At 40.5% G+C, this 27,152-nt stretch overlaps 1 protein-coding gene across 3 annotated transcripts in view; it reads right to left on the bottom strand.

The window, feature by feature from the left end:
- CDC42BPA (CDC42 binding protein kinase alpha) overlaps positions 1-27,152 on the bottom strand; it is a 797,672-nt gene that overhangs the window by 39,074 nt on the left and 731,446 nt on the right. For all 3 annotated transcript variants that reach the window (XM_085613029.1, XM_085613030.1, XM_085613031.1), the window contains 6 exons: positions 26,399-26,461; positions 23,425-24,018; positions 13,420-13,517; positions 13,123-13,207; positions 9,270-9,393; positions 5,396-5,513 (listed from right to left, as the gene is read on the bottom strand). In XM_085613029.1, the coding sequence (XP_085469155.1) occupies positions 5,396-5,513; positions 9,270-9,393; positions 13,123-13,207; positions 13,420-13,517; positions 23,425-24,018; positions 26,399-26,461 (1,082 nt within the window). The remainder of the gene's footprint in view (positions 1-5,395; positions 5,514-9,269; positions 9,394-13,122; positions 13,208-13,419; positions 13,518-23,424; positions 24,019-26,398; positions 26,462-27,152) is intronic.

Raw genomic sequence — 27,152 nt, 5'->3', positions numbered from 1 at the left:
ACTAGGCAATCACACTTTATATTTAAAGCTCTTTCCGAGACAAAGTGGTTTTACGTCCTAATCCTGACTTCAAACCTAAGATGCGTCTTCCTTTGAATTTAATCAAGATGTTTCTCTGCTTCCACTTTTCCAGTCTTTTTAATCCAGAGGAAATACTGCCTTCAGGAGTTATTTCACACATTCAACAATATCTCTGACTCTGTTTGCGACTTTTAGTGATTTACGTCTAGATTTCTTGTGACCGATTTGCAATTTTTAGACTAAAATATGAAGATGGATTCCTTCTGGATACATTCAATTCTACTGGGGAAGTGGCATCTTCGTAGCAAGACAGAAGGGAGCTTGAATTTGAAGATATCTCTAATTTTCCAGACCTGAACAATTATATACTCTCTTTCAGCCCTCTTAGCTTTGTGGGCAGCTCTTTTAATCAGCTTCTAACTCACTGGGGACTTTCCATGGTTTATCATGCTTGTGTGCTGCATCTCTGGCCTGCACCTGGTATTTTCTATGAATACAGATCAATCCAAGATGGGAAGCTGATCCAGTATATCTGCATACTACTAGGATTAAAACTTCATTAAGGGATCTTCAAAATGGATCATTAAGATGTAATGTATGGACTAATTAACAATCATAATTACAATGACTCATTATCTTTCTCATCACAGTTCTTACATTACATCGATTACTACTCCTTTGATTAACTAAACGGAAGTTCCCATAAGCAAATTTGTACATTTATTTGCAAGTTAAGGGACAGCATGTTTAGTCAGTAAATGTGGGGTTAGGTTGCCAGTCTGCCATCATCATGTTATTAAGACTAACGAGGAAGAGAAGGATCTTATATTCTTGTTTCTACCCTTTTTGTGCAGTTAAACACAGTACAATTCAAACAAATCCTTCCAGATCAAAATAGTCAAATCTTCCCTCAAAGAGAAGGGGAAAAACCTGCATTCAATAGTATTGTAATCCGAAAAAGTACTTAATCAACAAATCTCAAATAGAACTATACCACACAGTATTGTGGATGCAAGGGGATGTATTTACAGAAAAATCTCCTAATAATCTCTAAAGAGACTCCTAAATGCTTAAACAGCACACCCTTATGTGTATTTATCAATCCAACTCTAGTGTAGGATGAATTCAAGACCCAAACGAAATGCACTAATTAGGACAATTCCTTCTGAGAAAAATCAATCAGTATTGTTCGTATCCAACAATCAGTCCAAGAACAAGTTAAACAATTTTCAGGTCCTTGACTTTATTAATTCTTTTTTTTTTTTTAAAGATTCCCAGCACACGATCTAGCCGACATGTGTTTCGTCTGTACTCAGACTTTTTCAAGGCTGGAAAAGTAAATATATACAATAAGTAATCCATCTAAATACAAAATACAAACAATATCCTATTTACAAAAAGATAAAAGTTGTTGTTCTTCAGTGCTTAGAGCCATTAAAAATGATAGTGATCTCAACATTCTTACAAAGTTTGTTCTACTAAATTAGTATTATATACCTGAGAGAGCAATAGAAGGAGGAGGAGGAGGATCAAAGGGACATGGATATAAGTGGCCCCTTATAGGGCAAGAGAATTGTACTAATTAGTGCATTTTGTTTGGGTCTTGAATTCATCCTACATTAGAGTTGGATTGATAAATACACATAAGGGTGTGCTGTTTTAGCGTTTAGGAGTTTTTTTGTATATGCATGTTATTGTTTAATGTGCTGTCCTAGCACCCCGCTCTAATTTTTGGAAAATAACGTTACACGCTTTAGACTATAAGTCATACGTACCAGGTCATTATTTGATGTGCGGTTTCTCCCTTTAGGGAACACTACTACCTATTTTTCTTATTTGTTAATCTCGAAAGAAGACAGGCATAACGCATTCAGGACTGAACTCATTCAGGGGCCCTAAAGAGACATCAGAGTAACACCTTGCCCACAGAAATTATTCTCAAGTATTGGGGTGCTTCAGACATTTTTAGGAGGGCTTTAGTGGGTTCAACTTGCTGAAAAATACAGGTCTTCCACTGGTGTATCATTGATCATGCCTGGTATATGACAGTTGCCTGGATTTCTCTTTTTTGCAGCTCCCTCAATTTCCAAGAACGCCTGCTTCCTCTGCCGTGTCAATGGCAATGTCAAGAGGCACAAGTCCGGGGACATATGTATTCAGCTACCAGTATATTTAAGGTAAATTATTAAGTTAGCTCTGTCTCCATGTGCTTTAAAATATAGCATCACTGTATTTCCACCTTTTTTATCAAAGCGCCGGGGCTTTAATGGGCAGCCTCCTCAGTGCTATATCAATGGGAGCACACCTTGACACTCCTCTTTTTATCAAGTTGTCCAACAATTTAGACGCCACCTTCAAAAAGTCATCATAGCCCAACTCAAGGAGGAGGCATTTAATCTAAAGATATATGCCCACATTCTCCAAATCTACATACGTTTTGCATTCCCATCTTGAACATGGTGCGTATTTCCCCTTGCTGCAATTTGGACAGCCACCCATAGAAGTTTCCACTGTTGACCTGGTGTATTGTAGGGAATGTTCTTGTTTCACAATCTTATACACACCTTATATTCCACTGTCTACATCCTGCCCTATAGTACTTCCATTTTTGCCTCAACATCTCGTACAGCTTGTCCTAGTAAGAAGACCTGTATGCAGAAAGTTAATAGAGGTTAGCAACAGCCTCTCCCATTGGGATAATCCAGAATACTCTGCAGGTACTTCAGATTCACAATATTTCTTGACCTGACATGCTTCAAAGTGGTGTGGTGTAAAGAAATAATCTTTTCATTCTGCAGAGTCTTTATGGCTGGAGAAAGCCAATTTCGGTCAACTCATCATCTTGAAGGTTGGGTCAGGTTTCCACTCCTGTCTGCCAAGTGTAGACCTTCCCACTCATTGCTGTCACTTCCAGAGCTCGGAAACAGCCTCACGCAGTTCTACTGTCATGAACTCTGTGGGTCCACTGCAAGGCCTCCGTGGAAACTCTGCTCCACCAAAGCCTACTTGTGAGTCGCACATGAGGTACGCTGGACGAAGCCTCGCATGAGTGGTTTGCCATTTTGGCTTTTCTAAAGCAGCCGAAGAGGGAGTGGATATTCAAGCCTTTGAAGTTGCTAAAGGTAGGCTAGATCATGAACAAAGGTCAAGTCCTTAGATTTTGAGCCACTTACACCATCCAGGACACTGGTTCCACCATCCCACCAAGGGTAGCAAAACAGCCACTACAGTAGAGTCAAACACAAGAGTTCAGAAGAGAGTGGCCATCTTCAAGCACTGTCAGCTCTACACCCAGAAATGTGTTTAACAAATAATAGCTGCAGTGCATTATTTAGCTGTTGGATTAATTGATAACACTGTATCAAAGCACGTTGAAAGAGGAACTAGAAGTACAAAGGCAATGGATGTAGTTTATGTTAGGATGAGATGCTAAGAGTGGACTCCTAGACACTCCTAAAATTTAGGCAACTCTACTACAGAGCAGCACTCAGCGGTAAGACACTGAGAAGCAACATTTGGTTAAACATTGTATGGTCATATAAAACTCAGTAGACAATAATGTACCTTATTCTGAAGAAATAGGTCAGTAGCACACTTTCTGCCTGTCCTCGCTGGTAAAAAAAAAATGAAACTTAAGGGTGGGTCACTAAGGTGCTGTTTAGGAAGTAGGGCCTGCATGAAAAGAGGCTTTCACATAGCTAAATTAACTATTTAATGGTTGTGGTGCAAAGCAATAATTGCACTTTTTGGAAAACAGCTTGTCTTACAGATAGTATATGCTTACACCCATTAAGAAATCCCCAGCCAAAGCATTTGTCACAGACAAACGGTGATCAGTGAGCAAAGCAGTCATGTGTGCCTATTCATCTTCATTAGCTGTGTGCAGAAACAAGCTGGAAACAGGCGGTAGTAGGTGAGAGTACACATTCAGTATCAGACAGGTTAAAAAAGGACACTCTACCCTTATAGATGGCAGTCATTGGGAAACCTCCCTTAAAAGTACATTTACAGCCCATAATATTAAGTTGCAACTCCCCATGTATAATTAACTTAACAGTTAAGGTCTCTTCTCATATACATAAATATAGTTTTTCTTGATAATGGCAAAGCAGTGGAAGTTAGGTGAAGGATGTAATGGAAATATGAATTAATGTGGATTAATGAGCAACAGCATTGAAATGGTGCAGATTTGCCATGCGTTTAGAGCACTTTCAGGAAAAGGGTTCACTAGACATTTTAAGAGATAGACACTAAATACAGCACAAGATGGAGAGCTTGGGCCAGACGGTTTCCTCTTAATACGAGTAGTTTTAGATGATCTTCCAAAGAGATAGAACACAAATTGTTGTCAACTAAAACATGACCCCTGACACAGAGGCAACTATGAACATGTTGATTACTCTCCTCAAAGTACAAAAAAGGGGTAAGTGTGTTGAACAGAATATGTCCATCAGACACTTGGAGGGCTCACTTCTCCAAGAAAAATGATTTCCCTAATACAGAGTAGTGTCTGCATTGATGTCAGGTAGGATCCTCATGAAGGGAGCTCGCTCGTTGAGAGCAACAGGTTCACATGTAGCTTATTCAGGCTCCAGTATTTAAGAGTAGATTTTTGTGTGTTATCAAACACTGGTGTACAGCCTTTTCAGGAGCTGGCAAGGATGGATTCGCTGCCGGATCAAAAGTCAAATTGGAATACACACCTTTGAAATGTATAGTGGTTCTCCCCCTTCAATTCAGTGCATTCATAGGGAGCGAATACAAAGTCTTGAACAGACACTGGTGAACAATTTTCTTCTTGGGTTGGTCAGCTTCTAAAGGTTTGTGGTGTAAGTCGGGTGTGGGCAACAAGTGGTCAGTACAAGGCTTTGATTGAGGTTTGGTAAAGGCCTGCATTATGTATGTATGGGAACAAATACCCATGGCTCCATTATCGAGGTTGGTGCTTTAAGGGAGCCCTCATTTTATCAGACAAACCATAAACTAGAGGTTATACTTTTGTCAATAGTAAGCTGGACCAGTATATCGGTGAAACGACTGTCAGCCTGATTAGGGGCACAGGATAATGGATACGGTGGATTGGAGGACACAGGGAATGACAACGATAAATACACAGTAGGCAATGAATGGTGCATACTTAAGTAGAAGAAGACACCGCTAGAAGCCTCTGCCCGTTCAGAAGTAGAAGTCAGAGACTAAACTAGGACTCAAGGTCTGGCATCTGATTTGAAAACAGCGCGCAAGCGCCCTTACACAACATTGCTCTTTACTGGCATTATAAAAGATAATGAACACGTCTTCAAGTAATCATAACCAAAAAAAGAATATTTCAATCTTCTAAAAAGCACTTTTATCACTTCTAACTCTCTCTTACCATAGGCAGATCTTTTAGGATTTGAATGCCATCTCCTGGACCCATGTGTGCTATGTGATTAAAGTTGGTGGGATTGGAAATTAACTTATTCCTCATTTCTGGATCTCGAAGCATCTCCCTATAAGAAAAAATACCCTATTGAGTCATTCTTCCTTAAGGAAGTTGCACTTACATCAAGTGTAATTCATTCTTAAAGTGCCAATTCTGCTATATAATTGGATTTTACTGCACTCCAGTGTGCTATATATTAAATCACATTTGACATTTACATTGACCTCAAAAATAGAACTTAATCCTATAAACTACTTTTATGTCTAAAACCCCATGAGATCAATACGTTGTAAAACTTAAACATCTTTGTAAAAGCAATATTGCTTTACTGAATTCTAGCTGCTGCCCATGCCATTAGCATTACTTCCAGTATGCCCCCATGATTAAAAATTAAGATGCCCCAATGTGAATAGTAATTTGATGTAAGATTGAAAACATCCCAAAGAGGAATATGCATAAAACATGGCTCGGATGTCCAGGTGGGGTTGCCAAGGTGGGTAGGCCAGTTTATGCATGACGTAAGTAAGGTGACAGATGGAATGTAGTATGAAGTTGTGCAATCAACAGTTTTGTGGAAGATGGTTTCAAATTGCTTTCCCTCTTACAGGAAGGACATGTAGTACTCGAGACTGAGGCAAGACATTTCAGAGCAGGTCCGCCTGTGTTTCCAGTGTTCGCTGCCTCACCAGTATTTTCTCAATGTTAGAAAACCCACAGTGAAAGCGAAGGTGCAGTGGGCTGTTTACTAGAGAGGTTTAGGAAGTGAGAATTAGTGTTTCCCAGAATAACCTAACAAATTGTTAAACAGACCTTAAACTGTATCCAATGTAACCCAAGGTCCAAAGGGAGGGAACATCTTGTGTATTCAGAGAGTTGGGAACTCACGGAAGCCTAGAAGCAGCGTTTTCGGCTACTTGTAGTTTGCGGATTGATTTTTATTTTGTAGAGGTACACTTTGAGTGTATGGGGGCAATTCTGCCAAGTCATCAATTCTCATTGGTACAGACTGCCTAAATTACCCGAGGCAAAAGGTTGTGTTTTGGTAAATGTGTTTATTTCAGTGGAGAAGTTACTTCGCCTAGTTACATTACAAAGAGCTGTTGGTCCCTCGCCTGAGCACAATACCCCATACATGGCCTATTCAGTGATGTGTTCATTACAGTATTTTTATACTATTTACACCTCTCCAAACCCTCAGGACTCTTTACATCCTTACACTATTTAGCTATCTATACGTCTTCATATATCAAAATACGTGAACATTGTCAGTAAAATAACACTAGAAAATTATTATGGAAACAAACACTGTGGAAGCAAAGGTACAAAATGGAAACAAAACTTTAGCAAACAATTTCAAATAAGATGTTGCATTTTTTGAGCACTTTGCTTCATACACAATGTCAATCCTCACAAGTGCATACGTAGGGAGAAATACGTAGGGAGAAAAGCTCTAAATCGTCAGGAAACAAATCATGCCTATACTGCCAAAGGAAGTTAGAAGTGCTCAATGGCAGTCTAACAGAGGTTCATAGTCTGGGGTCTCCTCTATGGAAAGGTCTAACACATGGGTGTCGCAATTTTGGCAAGCGACAAGCTGCATCTGTGAAAGAAGAGCAGTGAAAGAGTTACTCTAGAAATCAAAGAAATGAAAGAGTTTTTGAGAAGTGGGGACTGGTAGAATGAGAGGGGAGAAACACTGCTGCAGATCAAGGACAAGAATAAGGACAGCAAATAAAACTAAGAAAAAAAAGGGAGGGGAACAGTGAAAGAGAAATCCAGGGAAGGAGCTTTCCTGCCAATTTTGGGGCTAATAAATAGAAATAAGAATGAACAAAGCTTAAAAAGAAGTTTTAAAAACAGTAAAATCTATTATGAGGTACATTTTTGTCACCGCAATGCAAGTTCCACAATGTTTGTTACCACAATATAAACTCAAATGCCACTGACACATGGCAGGTTAGATATGATAACCTCTCCACCACCTTCAGACCTGATCCTGCCTTCATTTACTATTCAACACTACTTAGTTTACTAATTCGAGATGAGCACATAGCTCCTCAGCACACTTATAAATCTTAAACCAACAATAATTTAAAGAGTAAACCTCTACCCAATATCCAAAATTCTGCTACCTTTATCTACTTACAAGATTAGAAAGTAAAAGAAAATGTACATTTCAGTAGCATTACTTTCCCTTCGGAAATCATGTTAGTTTGGCTACTGTAACCCACTCACTCTTATGAAAAATTTCAGACTAACTGGACTAGAGCTTCACTTCTCTTATATTTGTGGTGTGCACATCTTGTTCTGTATTTTTTGGAGCGTAGCATATTCTCTTGAACTTATCCTGCCTTTAGAGGGGCTGAACATGGCCAGAGCAACCAATCACCCTTCATGTTTCAATAAAATCGTAAGACATGTGCTATTTAAACCCGGCACACTATTTACATTAGGTTCTGGATCACAACAGAACAACATATGCCTGCTTTCTTTTGTGAATACGAGACAAAAATATCAGCCTAGGGATTTCCCATTCGTGTTTACTTCACAGATCTGACAATTTTCTTGCCACTGATTCTGCTCTCCTGACAATTTGTTCAGAATGCATCAGGTTTCCCAAATAATACATCTCTCTTGATAAATGTGGCGATTGGAGAGGCTGTGCAATTTGTAATGCTTTTTTCATTAGGAAGGGAAATAGCCCTACTCTCCAAAGAGTGATAGGTATATTGTTTTACAGGATTCAAAGAATGAAATCCAACCTGTGTGTGAAGGATGATTGGCGCAGGGAATGATGTCATGAAAGAGTGAATGCATCCTAATACATGGCAAGAAACACAATTCCTAGGCACCAGCCGGGGCTTGTACCAGAGAATCAATTGCCTTCTTTGCCATTACAAGTGACTACCAGAGTGAATGACAAGTGGGATGTTATTCATGCAGCTATAGCACCCTCATCAGCAAGGTGGGAGTCTTTGCTCTGCAGACCACACATCCCTCCCATTTCCCACACAGGAAACAATTATCTTAAATGTATCTTCTGACCCACTTTAAAACTGACAGGGGAAGGACTTACACTCATCTGTCCCCCGTTTTCTCATTCTTGATCAAGGTTACTCTTAAACGTCCCAATACAAAAGAGCCCCAGCTGGAATTATGTTACTCAGTAAGAGGATAAGAGAGCCCATGATTAAAATCTTAGGATAGGTGAGGCCTGCTAAAGAGCAGGTCAACAAGAGCAAGGGACTTGATTGAATATCCTTATTATGAAGAAGTATGAGAAGAGTGCAGAATGTCAAGAACATTACAGATGTCACCATAGGCATTACTGCAACCTTCAGATCTAGCAAACACCTGTAACTAGGATAGTTCAAGACAGTTTCTAGTACCAGCACTCCTTAGAGGGTAGTTTGGCATTTGTGAGAACGGAAGTCTTCCATTTCAATTAAATGGTGGATTATTCATTGCCGTTAGTTTCCCTTTATACAAAGGACTGATTTTTAACTAAAGTGATTTACTGCGCAATACTCCAGGAGATTGAAAGAGCTGCCAGTAGCTGAGAGGGTGGAATAGCGTTAATCTTTGGCAGTTCCTGGATAATTTCTGATACAGTATTCTCCCCCTCCCTTGAATTCCGCCCCTAAAATAGACTGAAAGGTTGACGGAAACAGTAATGTGGTAAGATATAATTAGCATCTGCTCTTAACTCACCATGCTTGATAATGCACCCAATGGAGGCAGTGTTGTCGTGGTAAGTGTGGGAGTGACTGGTTTACTTTAGAACATTTTGAGAAAACGTAATGTATTTCACAGAAATGCTTACCTCCTCTGCTGTAATCTCTCCTCCTCGGGCACCCTAAACGAGTAGCGACGTTTATTGTTTATGTTTCTAACCATTTGTTTCCGGCTATTGTCTGAGGTTTCAGGAACAACCAGCTCATCGCCCTCTGAAAAAGTTTTTTAAAGAAATGTTTTTTTTTTCCATATATACTGCGAAATACATTTGCAGTTAGAGTTGTTAATCAGTATATATAGAATTTGTGAAGATAAGTCATTTTCAATAATGCTGTTTTTCACAAGGATGCTTCCCTGGGATAGAAACCATTATTTACCTGAAAAAATCACTTTGGAACTTGTAGTGCAATAGATTTACAAGCTTTGCATACTCTTGCATCTAGTATTGGACTTGAAATATTACAAGTTTTTTCTTTGGTGAAAAGCACAAAGCACTCAGACACAGACTGCAACTCAGATTGTGTTTTTGCCGTAAGGATAGAGCTGCAAAGCATTGAGAAGTGTGTGTGCTGAAGAAGGAACATATTAAGTCCTAAAAAAAGTGGAAAATATATTGCGTCATATGTCTTTCCTTAGACTGGCATCAGGGAGATAGTTAAGGCTCATGTGAATTTAAAACACTACAACATACAAACAATTGTTACAGGTAAGTAACGTCTCTGTTGGCAGCATGTGCTTCCCAAGATTATATGCTGTGCAGAGACTGAAGAGCAGCTCCGAGATTCCTAATGTGGTGGCCTTGGAGCAGAAGTTGAAGTCACCGGGAGCAATGGTTTAAGTACTGTCTGGCTGATTTGTGCTTCTCGGCAGACACGAAGGTCCAAATAGTAAAGCTTGATGAATGAGTGGTATATTAACCAGGAACACCATGTCTTCTTTTTTTGCGAGTTGAATGTGCCCTAGTTATCTCATGTAGGGTACATCTTGCCTTGTCATAACAAGGCTGAATGCATCTAATGATCTGCAATGCCTGCCTTTAAGATGGGGGTGCAAAGGTGTGGTTGAGCAAAAGAAATGAAAATTGCTTGGGTTTCCTGATGGACTGAGTATGGTCCACATAATAAACAATGGTTCATTGCACATCTAAAGTGTGTTGAGTGTTTTTTGCTAGTGACAGTGGCTAAGGGGGGGGGGGGGAGTAGGATAACACAATGAACTGGCTGGCTTGATATAACCTTTGGTATGAATAGAGAGTGCCTTCACAGAATGACTATCTAATCTATGTATATTTTCATATAGGGTTCTTTGATCAACAATACCTGTTCTTCACTTATTCTCTTTTGAGAGTGGTGATTGATAGACACAAGAACTACCTTACCACAGAGCAATTGCAGTGGAAGCAAATAGAGGGGTTCAAAGGGAGCCAGCATGAACTCAAGAGCCCAATATTAATGTCCGAGGAGGGGATTTGGGGGAACCTAGAAAGATTACTCTTTTAAGTCCTTTCATGAAGTCCTCAATGACAGTAATTTTAAACACAGACTGATATTCACTATTTTGCAGGTAAAGAGTGATTGCCACCAGATGAAGGCATATGGATGTATGGTGCAGCCCTGTTTTCAGAAGGCTTTATACAGTTGCTGCTAAGACCTCGATGTTGTGATTGGGGCTGTAAATCACATTTGTTCCTTTTAGCTGGATTAAATGCACAGATTTTCAACCTTCTTTAATAATTTGCATACAACCTTCTGGTAGTGGCAAATACCCAAACTCTAAGGCCTCAGGTGCCGGTTGCCAAGATTGAGTAACTTGTTTTCTGAATGTAGTTACACACACACACACCTGCTGAATAAGTCTGGACGAGGATGTAGCTTTTCTTTTGGGTGAATGTGTATCTCTAACAGATAGATGGCTGCTGGGTCCTTGTTGGGGAGCAATGAGAATTAGTGTGACTGGCACTTGACACCGTGACCGAGGGGGGAATCTAAAGCAGATATCACTGACCAACTTTCCGTAGGGAATTGCCCAGCGTCTGCTGGTGTCTGTACCCTAAAGCAATAAATTGGGTAGTGCGTGGCAAACAGGATCCCTCAACGGTGGAAGTATTGGTTGTAAAACTTGGGAGTTGCACTTTCATTTGTGACCTTCCTGCTTAGAAGATTGGCAAAGTCATTATCCACACCTTGCATTGGTGACAGAGCACCCCATGACAAACTGGGCATGGACAATTGTGGAAAGCAAATCTAATTGTGTCTGTAAGTAATACAAGGTGGCCATTTTGTCTATTTGCGCATTAGGACCACTTTAATGCAGAGGATGGCCTGAATGGCTCAAAGAGTTAGCTGCAGCACACTGACGTGGAGGGCTGTTTTTACCATCATCAGTGACCTGGAATGGCAAGGTTGCCCATGTGAGATCCTAAAACCATGAGACACACATCTGGGTTGATAGTCACTTGCAGGTGTTGGTCCAAAAACGATCTGCCCTTTAACAAGGTGTTCTTGTTCTACTATAGTACTGTGTGCTGAACACTGGGCTCCACCAATACTAGATCCGACCCTTCCCTAGTCGCTTGTGACCATTGTATGACAAGACATTTCTGTATGGGACACATGTTGAACCTTGCATTCAGCAGTAGCGTAATACATGATGCAATAATTTCCAACAGATTCATTATCATTCTCACAGTCAGAGGATGCGACGTGTAGTAAACGTAGCTGTAGCCTCTGAAATATCATCACTATCTTGATGCTTCGGTAAGTTTTCTCTTTGGCTGCCCTTAGTGGCAATGCCAGAAATTCCTGGGTTTGTTGTTGATATGTGAGATTTTTTAATATTGACCGTGAAGCCAAACCTCAGGTACTGGTGATGAACCTGATCAATGGATATGTGAACGTAGGTACCATTGAGTTAGAGTTCGGACATATAATCTACTTTCATAATGGCATTATGTCATGCCGGATTACCATTTTGAAATTATTTAAAGAGATGTAGCCACTGAGCGCTACCAGATTCAAAATTGACTTGGTTTATCCTTTTTCGGCATAATACTATATAGAGAGTTCAGTCTTTGTCTGAATAATACCCACCAATCTGAGGTTCTGGCCCCCCAATGAAGAAGGAATAACCACAGGCTTCCGCCTACAGGAGTTCGATGGTCAGGGGCCAATAGGAGGGGCCTACCTTGTGGGCCTCTGGCCTTGGAGCAGCCACTGTAACAAAAAGGTCCTTTGGAATACTGTCCTGCTTGACTAGTTGCTGACATTCTTTAAAGGACTGATGATGTTGATACGGTGGCCTTGGAGCGTAGGCCTGACTTTTGATATTGGGGGTGTCTGTTCCTTGTTGAAACTTGTTTTTGTTGAGTCTGGAGAACACCTATAGCTGGAAATGTGTTTATATCCTTCTTTCTCTCCTCTATTACCTTATCAAGCTGGGAATCTAAAAAGGTGCTGATCCTCAAAAGGCTGCCCTACAAGGTGCTGTCAACATACAAATAATGGTGAATTGAGAATTTCTTGCAGAATGAAATGGGCTCATCATTGACCTTTACAAAGGGCGATAAATGAAATTATGTTAAAAGCACCTGTTAATTTGAACTGTTTCACCTCTTTACTCCCAAACCACAATATCAACTTGTTTACCAGCAAGATACTGCTACAATTTTCACTACATACGAGAGCCCAGCTAAGTCATTTCATCCCAAAATACTCTCTCACATGATGCGGAATTGCTTGACCATGACAAGTCTGAAACAATGTAATGTAAATGATGGATTTTAAAACTATGACATTCATATATGTGTATGAAATGACTGAATCTAAAATGTGGGCTATCCACCAAGAAAAGATTCATGGCCTCACTGGCACGGATGAACACAGGAAACAACCTTAAGATTTGGCACCACCCACCTAAACCACATATGTCGTCTCCTTACATACCTGCCATTTTATTTTTGAAATATATTAATCTGACAGTCTCCAATCCTAGGAGGTTTAACGATCCATCAACATTTAATGGTCGTACCTGCATAAACAAACAAAACAAAAAACTGTAAAAAAAAAATGTAAAAAGCAATGACGGTAAGACAATTAACAAATGTACTAATGTGGACAGTTCCTCGTGGCTACTTCCCTAATCTGTGCTTCCCAAAAACACAACTTTTAGTTACCATTTCGATAAACATCTTTATGCTTGTTGCAGTAAATACTATCTTGTTTTTAACAAAAGCATTTTACCTTCTTTAGCGGAACCGTCTGAATCCATTCCATGGAGTTTACATCAAAGACATCAACTGCATTTTCACTGTACACAGAGAGGTATGGTGCATTGTAACCTAGAGTAGGGCGAGAACATACACAAACACAAAAACATTTAAGGATCTGAACTGGGAATCTCAAACACCCTTTTCACATTCTATGATCTCTGCCCACCATCTGAATTTACTATTAATAATATGTATTTATTGAGACACGTGTAGGCATTTATTGCTTAGGTGTGCTGTGTTTGGGAAGGCCGAAAAGAGAAGGCAGCCCTGCTATGCCACTGTGCAAAAGTAAGCCTTGCATTAACCATCAAGGCTTGACTGAGATCAGATATTTCCAAATCTGCAGAAGATGCAAAGATTGAGAATACATTGTTAGAATTCAGTATATAATAAGTATTGATGGCTAACCCTCTACATGGTATGATTGCCACATACCACTGAGGGATTAGGTATTAATCACAACTTCAGGGTTGGCTTGTTGAGGGATGAAGCTTGGAAATAGAGACACCAATTGTGTTAGACCAAACCTATCACTTTCTCAATAATTAAAGCTAGGACCCAAAAACCCCAGCAAATAAGGTGTTGACTGAAATATTGCCCTAACAAAGAAACAATATTGAATGGAGTCAGCATGGGCACTAGATTGAAGCATCTGAAACCTAATTTATTAATTTCTTGAATTATGCACTTACCAAATCGCATTCCATTTAATGCAGCATTTTTTATTTCATATTATTTCAAGCATTTTTATCGAATTTGCAGTATGTATAATACTGGACTAATGTTCATATTGACATGCAATGTACGATTAATTTCTGCTCTTGATTTGGATTTTGGATTCAATATATGTTTGGCTATTTGTATAAATTGAATGCTGTTCCTCCAATGAGTCTCTGCTAGTACAGCATTGTTTACTGTGACTGGAATTTGCAAATATAATTTCAAAATAATTTACATTATTTGTATTTATAATTAAGTCTAGTGCAGGCTGCATTTGAGTTTGGTTAAGGCTGAGCAAGTACCTACAACAGTGTTTACATAAATTCTGATTAAAAAGATTTTTGATTTCTTGGGCAAGTTATGTCCCGAGTTATTTTATTCCATTAAAATCACCATTTGGAAACTCAGATGTCTGGATAGAGTAATGGTGGGAATCTGCCCTCGAAGTCTGGAGTACTGGCAGTTTGGCAAGTATGTCTGCTCACAACAGTGTACAACATGACAGCCCAGTCAAGGCAACTTTGATAACTGTGGGAGGTGATGTGCTCTATGAAATGGAATTTTTTTTTTGATTTTCTTCATCTCCCATGAGACCTAGACAAGAAGCACATACGATAGTTCACCATTATGAGAAAGCTTAAGAACTTGCCCAAGTTCACAAAAGCTTTCCAAAACTGTGTACGCTAAACAAATCATTTTGATGACTCAGAATTTAAAAAAGAATGAAAGAATAAAAACAATTCGAAATTTAGAGAAGGATTTGGACATTATAAGATTCAGTAAGTCAACAGCAGCTCGTCCTGTGGAATACATTTCTGCCCAATTGCAGAGCATATCATTTTTTCAGTCATTTGAGTCTCTATGAAATTCCACCGATTTGCCTTGTTCAAGTTTGTTTACATATTTAGCCAGCATTTCATCTGATTGGCCTACTGTTTCCTTAAATGTTTCTTTCAATCGGTCATTCTTATTCTCTTTGATTCTGATAATCTCGAGATCAATTACCTGTCTCTCTCTGGTCAGTCCGCCATGGGATTGCATAATCACATCCAGTGAGCATTTATTCAACACCATGGATCATTCATGAACAATCTGCTTCCATTTTTTTTTTAACATAGTGAGGGGTTTAAAGGTATTTTTACACACGAGAAATCCTTTTTACTATGTTATATTAAGTGTAAAAGCATGTAGTTTCTACAAACATTTTAAGTAAATAATATAACAAATGAAAATACTGTATGTATCGTATACGAGTGTTTTCTGTGTAGGGCAGTCATCTCAAATGTTTTGTATAGCCCTAAAGTTAGAACACTTACTGGAAAGATCCAAAGTATAGCATTTACTACCTAACACAGATGCCACCTTGCCTCATTACCAGGAGACTTTCTCCTCAATTAATAAGATGAAGATTATTTGCAGATAGGATCATATTTGTTCAAGCTTAGAAGTAGCCTTGAATAATGTTCTTAATAAAAATGGTCTTAAATGAGCATTCTTGCATTGCTGTTCACTAAAATCAGTGGCACTAATCAGCAAGTGTATATGGTTATCCATTTAACAAATAAGAAGTCCTATGTATTGTCTAAATGTTGGGCTGTGGCATTTGTGCCACAGGTTGTTTTTATCCAATTGTATTCATTGCTAGGAGGGCCTATGAGCATGGCTCGGTTTTTTTTTTTAACCTGAAAAATAAATAGGAATATATCAAATGTGGTGTGAATCATTGTGTTTCTCACTTATAGAGGCACTAAGTGTCAAGCCTGGGTTTTCCAGGTGCTCAGAAAGTCACACAACAACCTTCATAGACTGGTAGAGTAACATGACATGAGGTGATGAGACATCTGAGTAGCTGCAGTCAAAATGCTGAGGAGTTTTATTGGCAATACTCCGAAAGAGCCCCGAGCCAAAATGAGGCACGGAAAATTGAAAACGACACCAGAGTGCCAGTTGGTGCCTAATATACTCAGATGCCGTCTTGTCTGGAAGTGGAATTGCGGCTGAAGACACATGGAGTCGGCTGGTGGCACTGGAGAGCCAGGGTTGGGAGAAATAATTTCCAGACCAGTCGGACACTTGGAAGGATGTTTGTAAGGAGCGGAATCTGAAAGTTGCATTTATCAGAATTACTTAAACATATTCAATCTCTGATTTAATTTCAAATCGCAGAGAAACAAGTAGAAACATCAGAAAGTAAGGAGGAATGACTAAGGCAAAATCGTGGTGGCTGCTACTAACATAGGCTAGCAGCATTGTATAAACTAACTGAGGTACTCGTTAATTCTGACAGCAGCTCCTCTGAGTTGCAGGCTGGGCTAAGTAGCGAGCATCTGCATAGTGAGTCCTCACTGGGAAACCACGAAGCCCAAATAGTGTTATCACCCACGTGACTCATATTCCCTATCACTGAGTACAGTAACTATGCATGCCCTATGAGGTGGAGAGAGAGAGAAAATAGTTTTTCTGAAACCAGGATACAGAAAGGATGCTGACAGATGTGTTTGAGGGTGAAATGTGTTAGGGAGACGAAGACCTTGAAAAAAAGCCATGCACATTTCAATTCCATCTAGGAATGTTGAGAATAAATGGAGTGAACGTTAGTCAAAGTACTTTTTTCCTTCATTTTTGCACTGGTCTAAGAACACTTCTGAAGATTTTCACCAATTTTTCAATAGATTTAGACTGTTCTCACTATTCTTGGGCCATGCTCTAGGAATGACTGCCCGCTTAGACGTTGACATTAAAGCTATTTACGATAGTCAGTCTTTCATCTGTTTAGCGACGCTTAGTTTTACTGGATCCGACCACGAAGAATCACTGGGATGAATTGAATCTTGCATTCACCAGGATACTAACTCGATGCTCAAATTCGGATCAGATTATGCAACAACATTTTAACAACTGTGCAATAGGGTCTTCCGGTTAGGACTTGTGGTCCCCCTTTTTTAACTTTAACAGTTTTGTTTTATTCATGGAGTATATAGGTCTTTACAGTGCATGTTATAGGTGAATTGTTTTATTATAGAATGTCGTTTTTAAATGATGTGTACAATAAAATTTTTATGATGGGATTAATTTTTGTTTTTTTAATTAAAATCCATGATGTTATATCTCTAATTTGGGGGCATATTTTTTCAGTTGGGGGCTTCGGTAAATATATCTGTCCCGGTGGAGTGCAACCCTATGGTGAATGATTGTGTGTAAGTATCTCAGTTCTCAAGGGGAAAACATTTTCTTCTACTGTTGAGTAGTGCCCTGTTCCCTTTGATTGTGGTGCCACCTCTCTAGTGTAATTACTAATGAGTATTAAACACCACCTTCACTGATTGTGCCACAGAATAACGTCAATAACAAATGCTGCTAGGTGGCAACTTCAACTGAAAGAGTTTTAGAAAAAGACGACTGGGTGAAATCAGCCCTTATCTTTGACTAGGAGCCTTATTAGACAGTCAATCTGATGGCAAAATGAGGTTTTTAACTCAGACGCATCTGATAGAATGCCTGCTAGCTGAAAAAGATGGAATACAGCACAGATAAAGAGTCTGCATGACACAGCACTGTATCACTGCCAACACAAAAGGTAAAATCTACACGTTTCTTGCAGGAATATTCACTTAATGGAAGTCAAACGAATTCAAATTGTCTTACAAAGGAAAACATACATCTTTTTTACTAGGATAGTTACTATCATTGCCCCCACGCTTACGGAAACTTTCCAAACGTGTAAAGGCAGAGCAAACACTTTTGATGACTGATAATAAAATAAAACACATAAAACATTTCAAAAAACATTTGGTAAAGTGCTTGTCAGCTAAATATGATGGAGCGCACAGCCCACACGACACACCACTGTACCACTGCTAGAAGAAGAGTAGTAACTTGAATGTTTGTGGTAGGGATATCTGCTCAGCTATTTACTGAGATAATTACTAACATTTCATAATGTTCAGATTAACTCTCAGAAAGCATGCAGGCAAAGTAAATCTGTTTGATGGGTGAAGAATTGAAAATAAAAACATAAAACATTTGACAAACATTTGATTATCTGACTTCAAAGTAAACACAATGGAACACAGCAGAGGTAGCACAGTCTACATGGCAAACCACTGTACCATGGTCAATGTACAATAACAATGTCAGTATTTCTTAGCTCAGCGATGAAAGTGGAAGAGGCGGCAATACAGAAAGACACTGGTACGTGTTTCTGTGGCAATGTCACCCATGGTTATTAGTTCTACTTTGTCTTTGGTGTAACCTATTTGTATTCTACTAACATGAGAGAGTGGCCATCTTGTATCAGATAACTCTTCTAGTGTCAAATCCCTTGAAGGGCTTTTTCCACCCGACATTGGATCTATGCATGACCATCACTTCGGTCAACAGTTAGGGTACCATAGACTGTGCAGTCATGTTTGCCTTCACCAGCACCTTTTGTAAAGAGACCTTTGTACGTCGGAGGCCTAGCTGATCGGTTATTCAACCGCTGCTTATAAAAGGAGAAGTTTAGTTGATGAAGTAGAACATTTTTATGTAGTATTCGCTTCAGTTAATGTTTCAGGAGAGGAATGTTACAATTCTATGTGAAAATATTTGCTGATTTGTTTGGTATTGGCAAATCTTATAGACGGTCATTCTGAACGCTAGGTTTAGTCAGTTGAACGAGCAGGAAATTATTTTCCCTCTTTTCCAGTTAGAGTTGACCTGGGAAGGAGGATGGCTTTTTAATGTTAAAGGATATTGGTAGTATGATCTTTGTGTGCTGTATGGAGCACATGATTGCCACAAGTGTTTTGTGCCAACTGTGGGATGTGGCTATGGGGCAATCATCAATTTAGCTTTTCCCCTGATCAATGGATTTAATCTTTAACGTCTCACTAGTACGATTCTGGCTTCGCTCGCTACAGGGGTGCGTTTTGACCAGTTCACTAATATTGTGCTTTATTGGCCTACATCCTACTTGTGTGCTTTCCATGTTGCGTGTGATTATCCCACACTGCTCTTCTGGTACCTCCTCAACTGGAACTATGGCTAAGGTATTTACAGACCTATCGTACGGACGTCTAGTCATCCTGCATTGGCCCCTCCTTTCAGTAGCCTCTATTGGAAGAATCTCTGGAACACTGCTCATTCACAGCACAAACTGGTGTGATTCTGATATATATGTGTGGGAGACCGGAAAAACCAAAGGGAAAATCAACGGCAGAACCACTCAAATGTTTATCATTGCTGGCACTTAAATTGCCCTCTCAGGCTGTCAAAAACTATCACCACAAAATCTACCTGTAAGCCTTTATGGGGTTAAGCAGCCTAGGAATCACTCTCAAATATATGCTTAGTTTGATAACCGGGCCCCTAACCCCCAAGCAAAAATGTAACCAATGACTATCTGGAGTGTATACAGGACCCTCCATGCTACCTTGACGAATGTGCACCACACCTGACATAGCCTTACTAGAAGGGGTCAATCCTGGCTTAAACAAAACAAATTCTCGCTAGTCTCTTCTTATTGTGGTCCCAAAATATATAATGCCCTTGAAAAAGTTACCATTTCATAGGATTATGACTGCTGTATCCAAGCTGTTGACAAGAGGATTGGTCTTCCTATGTTTGTCTGTACATATTACCAGGGACTGTAGTTGGGCCTGAATCTCAAACAACATCTCTCCCTTCAAAGGGCTCCCTTAGTTTGGCTCCTCGTGTTCTTATAATCCAAAGTGCCAGATTGCCTGCCACCAAAATCTGCACATGCAGCTTCTAGGGCACTGACTGTGCAAATCAATCATAGGCATTTGTATAGCGCACTGCTCACCCGGAGGGTCTCAAGGCGCTGGGGGGGGGCGGGGGGGGACGCTACTGCTCGAACAGCCAGGTCTTGAGTTGCTTCCTGAAGGCGAGATGGTCTTGCGTTGTCCGGAGGTGGATGGGGAGGGAGTTCCATGTCTTGGCTGCCAGGTAGGAGAAGGATCTTCCTCCGGCGGTGGCTCTGTGGATGCGGGGGACGGTGGCGAGAGCGAGGCTGGCGGAGCGGAGCTGGCGGGTGGGCTTGTGGAAGGTCAGGCGGCTGTTGAGGAACTTGGGGCCCAGGTCGTGGAGGGCCTTGTGTGCGTGGGTGAGGAGTTAAGATATGGAAGTACCTCAAGCCCTAGTATGAAATACAACTACTGTATCTTATCAAAAAGGCCTTTGGAAACCATATGTTTACCCTAATTACCTAACAAACATGGTTTGCACCCTGATTTCTCGACTTCAGGTGATTCAGTTGGTAGAAGCGCATAACAAAAATCATTCAATCAATCCAAAACTGAATGTTTGTGGGCGGGCACCATTATTGGAGGAACCTGACTTGTAACATTCATGTATTCCATTTTTATAACAACTATTTTTATCTGTTGCTGAAAATTTGGGGTGATGATAAAGACAATGCATAACTCACAACCATACCAAATGTCAATCTTTTAAACACATATTCACACTGCAAAGTCTATGTTTGTTATTATTCACGTCGGTACGCCTGACTAAGCAATCTGAGTTGTTTATCCTACTGAAGACAACTCCAGAAGCACTTTTCGAGAAAACTTACAATGAACTTGTTGAAGGTCAAATGCCCTTGGAAGATTATTACCATTAGCAATATTTCAACATAAACAATTAGTGGTGCAAAGCCGTTTTGCTGCTGTACAAGACTGTCTATTGCTCCCAGCTAATTTGCACCCACAACGTGCTAAGTAATACCCTATTGTCTGCCTAGCACACTATGCAACCTACTCAGGTATGCTGTAAAGTGATGAAATGTTAAAAAGCCAAATATATTTCGTCTGAGGGCTGTGCAAGGCTTTGAGGTCAACAATTTGGAGGAAGAATGTCATTTGTTCCAAAACATGCCCAACTAATCATGAAGCAAGAGACATTTTTGGGTATAGGGCAAAATGAGTGTACTCGTGTTCCCATAAACACGGGGGGGGGTCACCACACACAATAGACAAGCATTTGCAATGCAATAGGTCTCGCATTTACGCGAGTTTGAGCTATTGACATTGCAAATAACAATGCCTTTAATTTTTGTTTTAGTTTAAAACATAAATAAAAGGCATTGTCTTTTACAATGCCAATAGCTTACACTTGCGTAAATGCGAGATCTATGGCATTGCAAATGCTTGTTTAATAATTATTGGGGAGGGAGGCATATAGACCCCTCATCGAGCCTTTACTGGTCCCGAGGACCCCATCCTCTGGTGCCGTATTATTGTTAAAGGGGAGGGGGATGCGCAAGCCCCTCCCCAGACTTTAGGGCCACAGACGCCCCACAAACACCTATACACACTGAGCAAAAGAGTTTGTGAAAGGAGAAATTAAAAGGTAAGCAGAAACACCCTCTTGATTGTCACGCTCACTGCTGGTACTCTAGTCATCTTGTCCCACAAAATGTTACCATTAAAACACCAGCCAGCCACACGCTTACACTCTAATACTGTACTCTATAAAAAGCCAAACTTGTCTATGCTTGTTAAAACAGCTTGGGTACAATGGGACAAAGGAAGGGAGGTTTAAAGTTTTATACTTCAGGGAATATAAAGAGAACCACAGACAAAAAACCACAATACAGTCCTTTGCCTGAACGACAAAAATGAAGTGGAAAAAGTGCCTATGAAATATATGGTCGAGGCAAACATGCATTTTGCTTTCGATACAACACACACAGCATTATTTGTGGCCCGTGTTTTGTTCGCCACTTTAGTAACACAGAAACCAGGTTGACTCTGTATGCTTTTTTTCTCTACTTTATTTTAAAAAGTGCACCCCCGGGTCAGGCTGCTCCCGCTCCACCATCACACACTGGTCCATGGCGGGCTCTGGCGGCAGCGGAGGGGGGGGGGGGGTCGTTGCCAGCGCCGTGCCTGGGACCTTGCTGGGGCTTTCGCACTGTCCCTGCGCCTCTCTATGGCTCATACATGTTTTGGGCTTCTCTGTGGGGCACACGAGGGAGAATGACGGGGGGGCAGCAGGAGGTCTCGTGCGCTGTCTGGCGACGAGTCTCTCGAGCGGAGCCTGTGTCTCGTGCGATCAGTGATGGGCGTGCCGTGACTGGGCAATCGAGCTTGTGAAACCGAAGGCTGAACATCGACACGCCTTTGGGACAGCGAGTCTACAGCGTGTCTTGCTCACGCTGCCTGTAAGTGCCAGTAGGCTCTCTGATTGGTTGAAAAGGTCCACCAATCACAGTGCTTATTTGTTAGTTGCCAACGAATCAGAGAGCCGACTGGCTAAACATCGACACGCCCTTGGGACAGCGAGTCTACAGCGTAGCTAACTCACGCTGCCTGCACGCGCCAGTAGGCTCTCTGATTCGTTGACAAGATCCACCAATCACAGTGCTTATTTTGTAGTTGCCAATGAATCAGAGAGCCGACTGGCGCGTGCAGACAGCGTGAGCAAGACACGCCGTAGACTCGCTGTCCCAAGGGCGTGTCAAAAACAATATAGAGCGGTAACAAAAACCCGCTGCACACCAATCACAACAGAACGTTTTACATAAATATCAACATTGCCCAATTGAAAGCATGGGCAGTAACAGAAGTACCTCTACACAAAATACTTTACCCCAATAAATCTCGCTATGCGAGCAACGCATGCGCGCTGCAACGCTAGGCGAGACCTAAAAAAACTAACCATTTGCCTGTAAATTTCATTTAAAACAAGCACTGGGAAAGCCAACATGTCTGGCCTTAGTAAGCCAGCAATGCTTTATTTATTTTTGGAAAAGATATGAAATAGGCATTTAAAGTGTAAAAATTATAAAAAGTAAAAATATCACTGTATAAAGGTGGTGTGCATATGCTTGCAATAAAAACAAACAAGAAAAAAGGGCAATCGTAAAATAAAAAAATAAAAATTAAAGATGGAATTGCTCTACCAAGCCTGGCACAGAAGTGGAATACGTTTCAGGCAAATGTGCACTTATGCACATGCAAAACACCACCACTCACAGAGAAGAGAGTAAATGGCTGTATTGGACTGACCATCTGTTCCAGACTTACCAGCTGTATGCTGTGAGGGTAGGAATCAAAATGTTAATGGCACTTGGAAGAGACCAATGGATGAAGAGAGCTCACAGAAAAATCCAAGGGTTTATATATGTATTTTACGATGAATTTTGTGGAACACATGAAGTTGGCTAAACAACTAAAGCTGTCTTTAAGTCAAACCTAAAACCGGCAGACTATAGCAGATACACATACGCTAGTGGAGTGCAGACACTTACAGCAAGAAGATGGAGTTGCTGGCCACATCAGTTCTTGTTGCCGTGACCTCCTTCCCTGGCAGTCGATGTAAACTCCAACGCTGCTAAAACACAGCAGATATTCTTTGTTTGATATTTCGACCGCGCAGATAGCGTCCGTTGGCTGTTGTGTTATAAAGGATAACGTGTGGTCATCTGGGTGTAGTAAGCTGTAGGGGTTCCCTTCTGCTTGCAAGGGATACTTTAAGAACCCCGACTGGTAACCCACACACAGCCGCTCGCTGAAAATGGCCATCCACTGGACATTTCCCGGGACTTGGATCTCCTTGATCTTTTTGTGCCGTGTCTTGCTCTGGTTAAGTTCATAACAGAGGACCTGTCTTTTCATGGCTACACACAGGCAAGTCTGGGCTCCATGACGCACCTGCCCCGACACAATTGCCTGGCAGCCCTTGGTTTCAGCCAGCTTGAAAAACTCAGTCTCTCTGCCGTCCAGTGCTACCATGGGGAAAAGTCGTACATGGCGATTCCGCCCGGATATCACTGCGATGAGCTGCTCCTGTGGTATGAGCTCCACCTGATGAACTTTCTTGTTGTCACCAACACGGATAATCTCTATTAGAATTCAAACAACACAAATTAAAATTGCTTACTCATAAAAAACAAAATATTACTTAGTAGAGCACAATACAGATTTCTGTAAACTAAAACCAACAACTAAAGAAACAAAAAAAATAAAAGCTCAGAGACACTTGCTTTTCTGGAATGCATAGTAATTAACAGGCATGCTTTCTGCAATAAACACTCTTCTCAGCACAGAAGAAAACGAAGATGATGTTCTATAAGAAAATTTGGCCTGGAAAAGTTTGTTTTCACAAGAATATAAATTGTGAATGAATTTGAGGCTTGGAGTGCAGCTGATTGAAGACATACCCCAGAGCATTAAGTGACTGTAATGTGACAAGTAACAAGGAAGGTGAGGGCTAGACCTTCCACAAGTTATAAGCACACAGGCCGAAGTACCTACTCTTCTAGGCTACATGATAACCATAGTTTGAGGTTTCTTCTGGAATAAGGAGTTCTCTAGAAGGGCTGTGAGCAACACCACCCTCCAGGAGACATTTCAAATGTACAATCTACAAATCCCACCATGGAATAAACTTCACTAAAACTGGCTATTACAATAGTAAATGTGAGCGAAGTGTGAAAATAGCAAAGTTCTCTTGAGGATTTAACACTATGAAAGAATGCTTCATAAACCCAGAAATGAGTGCACTATTGAACCCATCAAAAATATAAAGAAAGTTTGTGAAGACTCATCAGTAATCTGCACAGACCAGATATGACTTGAAAATGCAGAAAGTAAGGTCTGAGCCAGAAAGCTGTTCAGAGCTGCTGAGGTTGCAACAGCCAATGGCTCACTACAGACTGAACAATTTGTGGAGGAAGCAATAGTGAGGATTTCCTTGCATTGGCCACATCACTCAGCGACGGATTGAACCACAGCGGACGCACATTGAATGCCTGCCTATCCAGGGAGAAGTGGAATTTAGATTGTGCTTACAGCTCAAATTTGAATGAGAGGAGTACAAATACACGATGAAATGACTTAGAGGCGGGAAGAGTGGTAGAAATAATAGTGCCCTGGCGGTAATTTGTGGAAAAACACATACAGCTTGAATCTGAAGTAAGCTTGTTGTGGAGGTATAACTGATAGATCCAAGGAGCAGTTTCTGAAATTTGAATGCTTGACGGAGCATTTTATAGTGGCACAAGCGTGGTCCTTTTCTAACTAAATATTCTTCTGCTACAAGTGAAATGAAATAGGGTTTTCAGATTTTTTGAGGTAAACACTTTATTTAGTATTCACAAAACCCAAAGCGAGGTCTTAATACAGGATAGTTAACTTGAAAAATGTCAAACGTCATAAAGTTGCATATGCAAGACTGTTGTGTGTTTATTTCAATTACTTTAAGGTCAAACACCTGAAGAAATGGCCTCATATTTAATGTAATGTAGATATTCAGGTGTGTGAGTTTCTGAAGCCTTCAAATTAGAGAGACTTACAGATGTAAGCAACTGTTTCTACTCACCTAATGCTGGATGAACACTCCTCAAGAATGGTACCTAGACCCATTTCTTTAAGTCTTTTATACCCTATTTACAAAATAGTGACAGGGGTTGTGCTTTTGCTCCTTCTGGGCAGATTACACAAAGTATATACCCCAGATGCTTAGCAGATTATCTTGGAGTTTTGCTTCTATCCCTCCTGGACAGATTCCGCTCAGCAAATACCATGGACGTTCATCAGTGACTCCATGGGTTACGCCTCAGTCCGTTGTGGGTAGATTCCACACAGTATATACCCGGCATGCTCAGCAGTGCCTCCAAAGGTTGTTCCTCTGTCGCCTTCAGGGCAGGCGACACACAGTATATACCCCAACTCTTTAACAGAACCACCAGGGGTTGGATTTCTGTTGTTAAGGGTGTACTCCAAATAACATACTCCTTGGGGGACTCCACCTATCCCCATCCTATACACTCTGTGATACTCCAAACATTAAGACATTGCCCACCTCCAAGATGGTGGAATGTGCGGTTTTGTCTATTCTCAGGCTCTCTGAAAGTCATCGTAAGTTTCTGCAACATTGTTCGTTGCGCCGCGTTTGACGTAGGTGTTTAAACATCACCCAACATCTCCTGTATGGGCCAAACTAGAACCTACGCCTTCTCAACGCTTCACCTGGAAAGGGCGTAATAAGCACAATGCAAATCAGAGAGCTTTTTAGCCATGTGTGGGGTATAAGACACTGTATAAAGGCTAAAATGCAAAAAATTCCAAATAGAATCTGCTTATTAACCAGGCTTGATGGTTAAGTTCTGCAATCATTTGAACAGGAGCCCTGACAGACTCAAATTCCTTTTATCATACTTTGCGTTTTTGTACAAGACCTCATGTTTGAGGCAGGATATCTTGGAGACTTCAATTTCTTACCATCTTTGGTGACATGTACCACAAACAACCCTTCTTCGTTGCCCAGTGCTATCCGTTCATGATCTAAGACAAAAATAGAATATCTTGGTAAATAATCACTTTAAAAAAAGAAAACTCTTTTACAAGTAATACATATCTTGACTCAATAATTAGGGTGGAGGCAGTAAATTCACTCAGTATATGGGGTCGGAAAAGTAGATTTTCATTGCCCAAAAGACTCACAGGCCCTAGAACAAAGGCTTTTTCTGTGTTAGCCATGATAAGAAACTTACCCAGAGCTCGACCACAGAAAACAATAAAATAAGGTTTTACTTTCTGAAGTAGGGGACGAGGAAGCAGCTGATCATAATGTTTGAAAAATGTGATGCAAAGAACTGAAGAAATGGTAGACTCAAATTTGCCCTCCATCTTTTTGATGTTCGGTAGAAAATCTGCTCTATGGAAGCCTCTCAAAGGAGTGATGCTCAAATTCCTTGCACCCAATTGCCACAATTGTACATAAAATAAGGTGGACAGACTGCTTTATCAGATTAACATATACCTCTAGATTCTCATGCCTCTATTAAACACCATTTCTTGTCAACTAAAATCAAAACACAGCTTCTTACTTTTACAATCTTTCCGCAACCTGACAGAGTAACAACAAACTCTCCTCAGATTGGGAATAAGAGACTAAGCCTCTCTAGCCACTAGATCACGTGATGCAATAACTGGAATTTATAATGTTTTGGGCCTAGGTCTTCAACTACTTTTA

The sequence above is a fragment of the Triturus cristatus genome, chromosome 6, assembly GCF_964204655.1.
Source record: "Triturus cristatus chromosome 6, aTriCri1.1, whole genome shotgun sequence".
Taxonomy (NCBI): Eukaryota; Metazoa; Chordata; class Amphibia; order Caudata; family Salamandridae; genus Triturus; species Triturus cristatus.
Note: the sequence above shows the minus strand (reverse complement) of the source record. Positions and strands in the feature narration are given on the sequence as shown.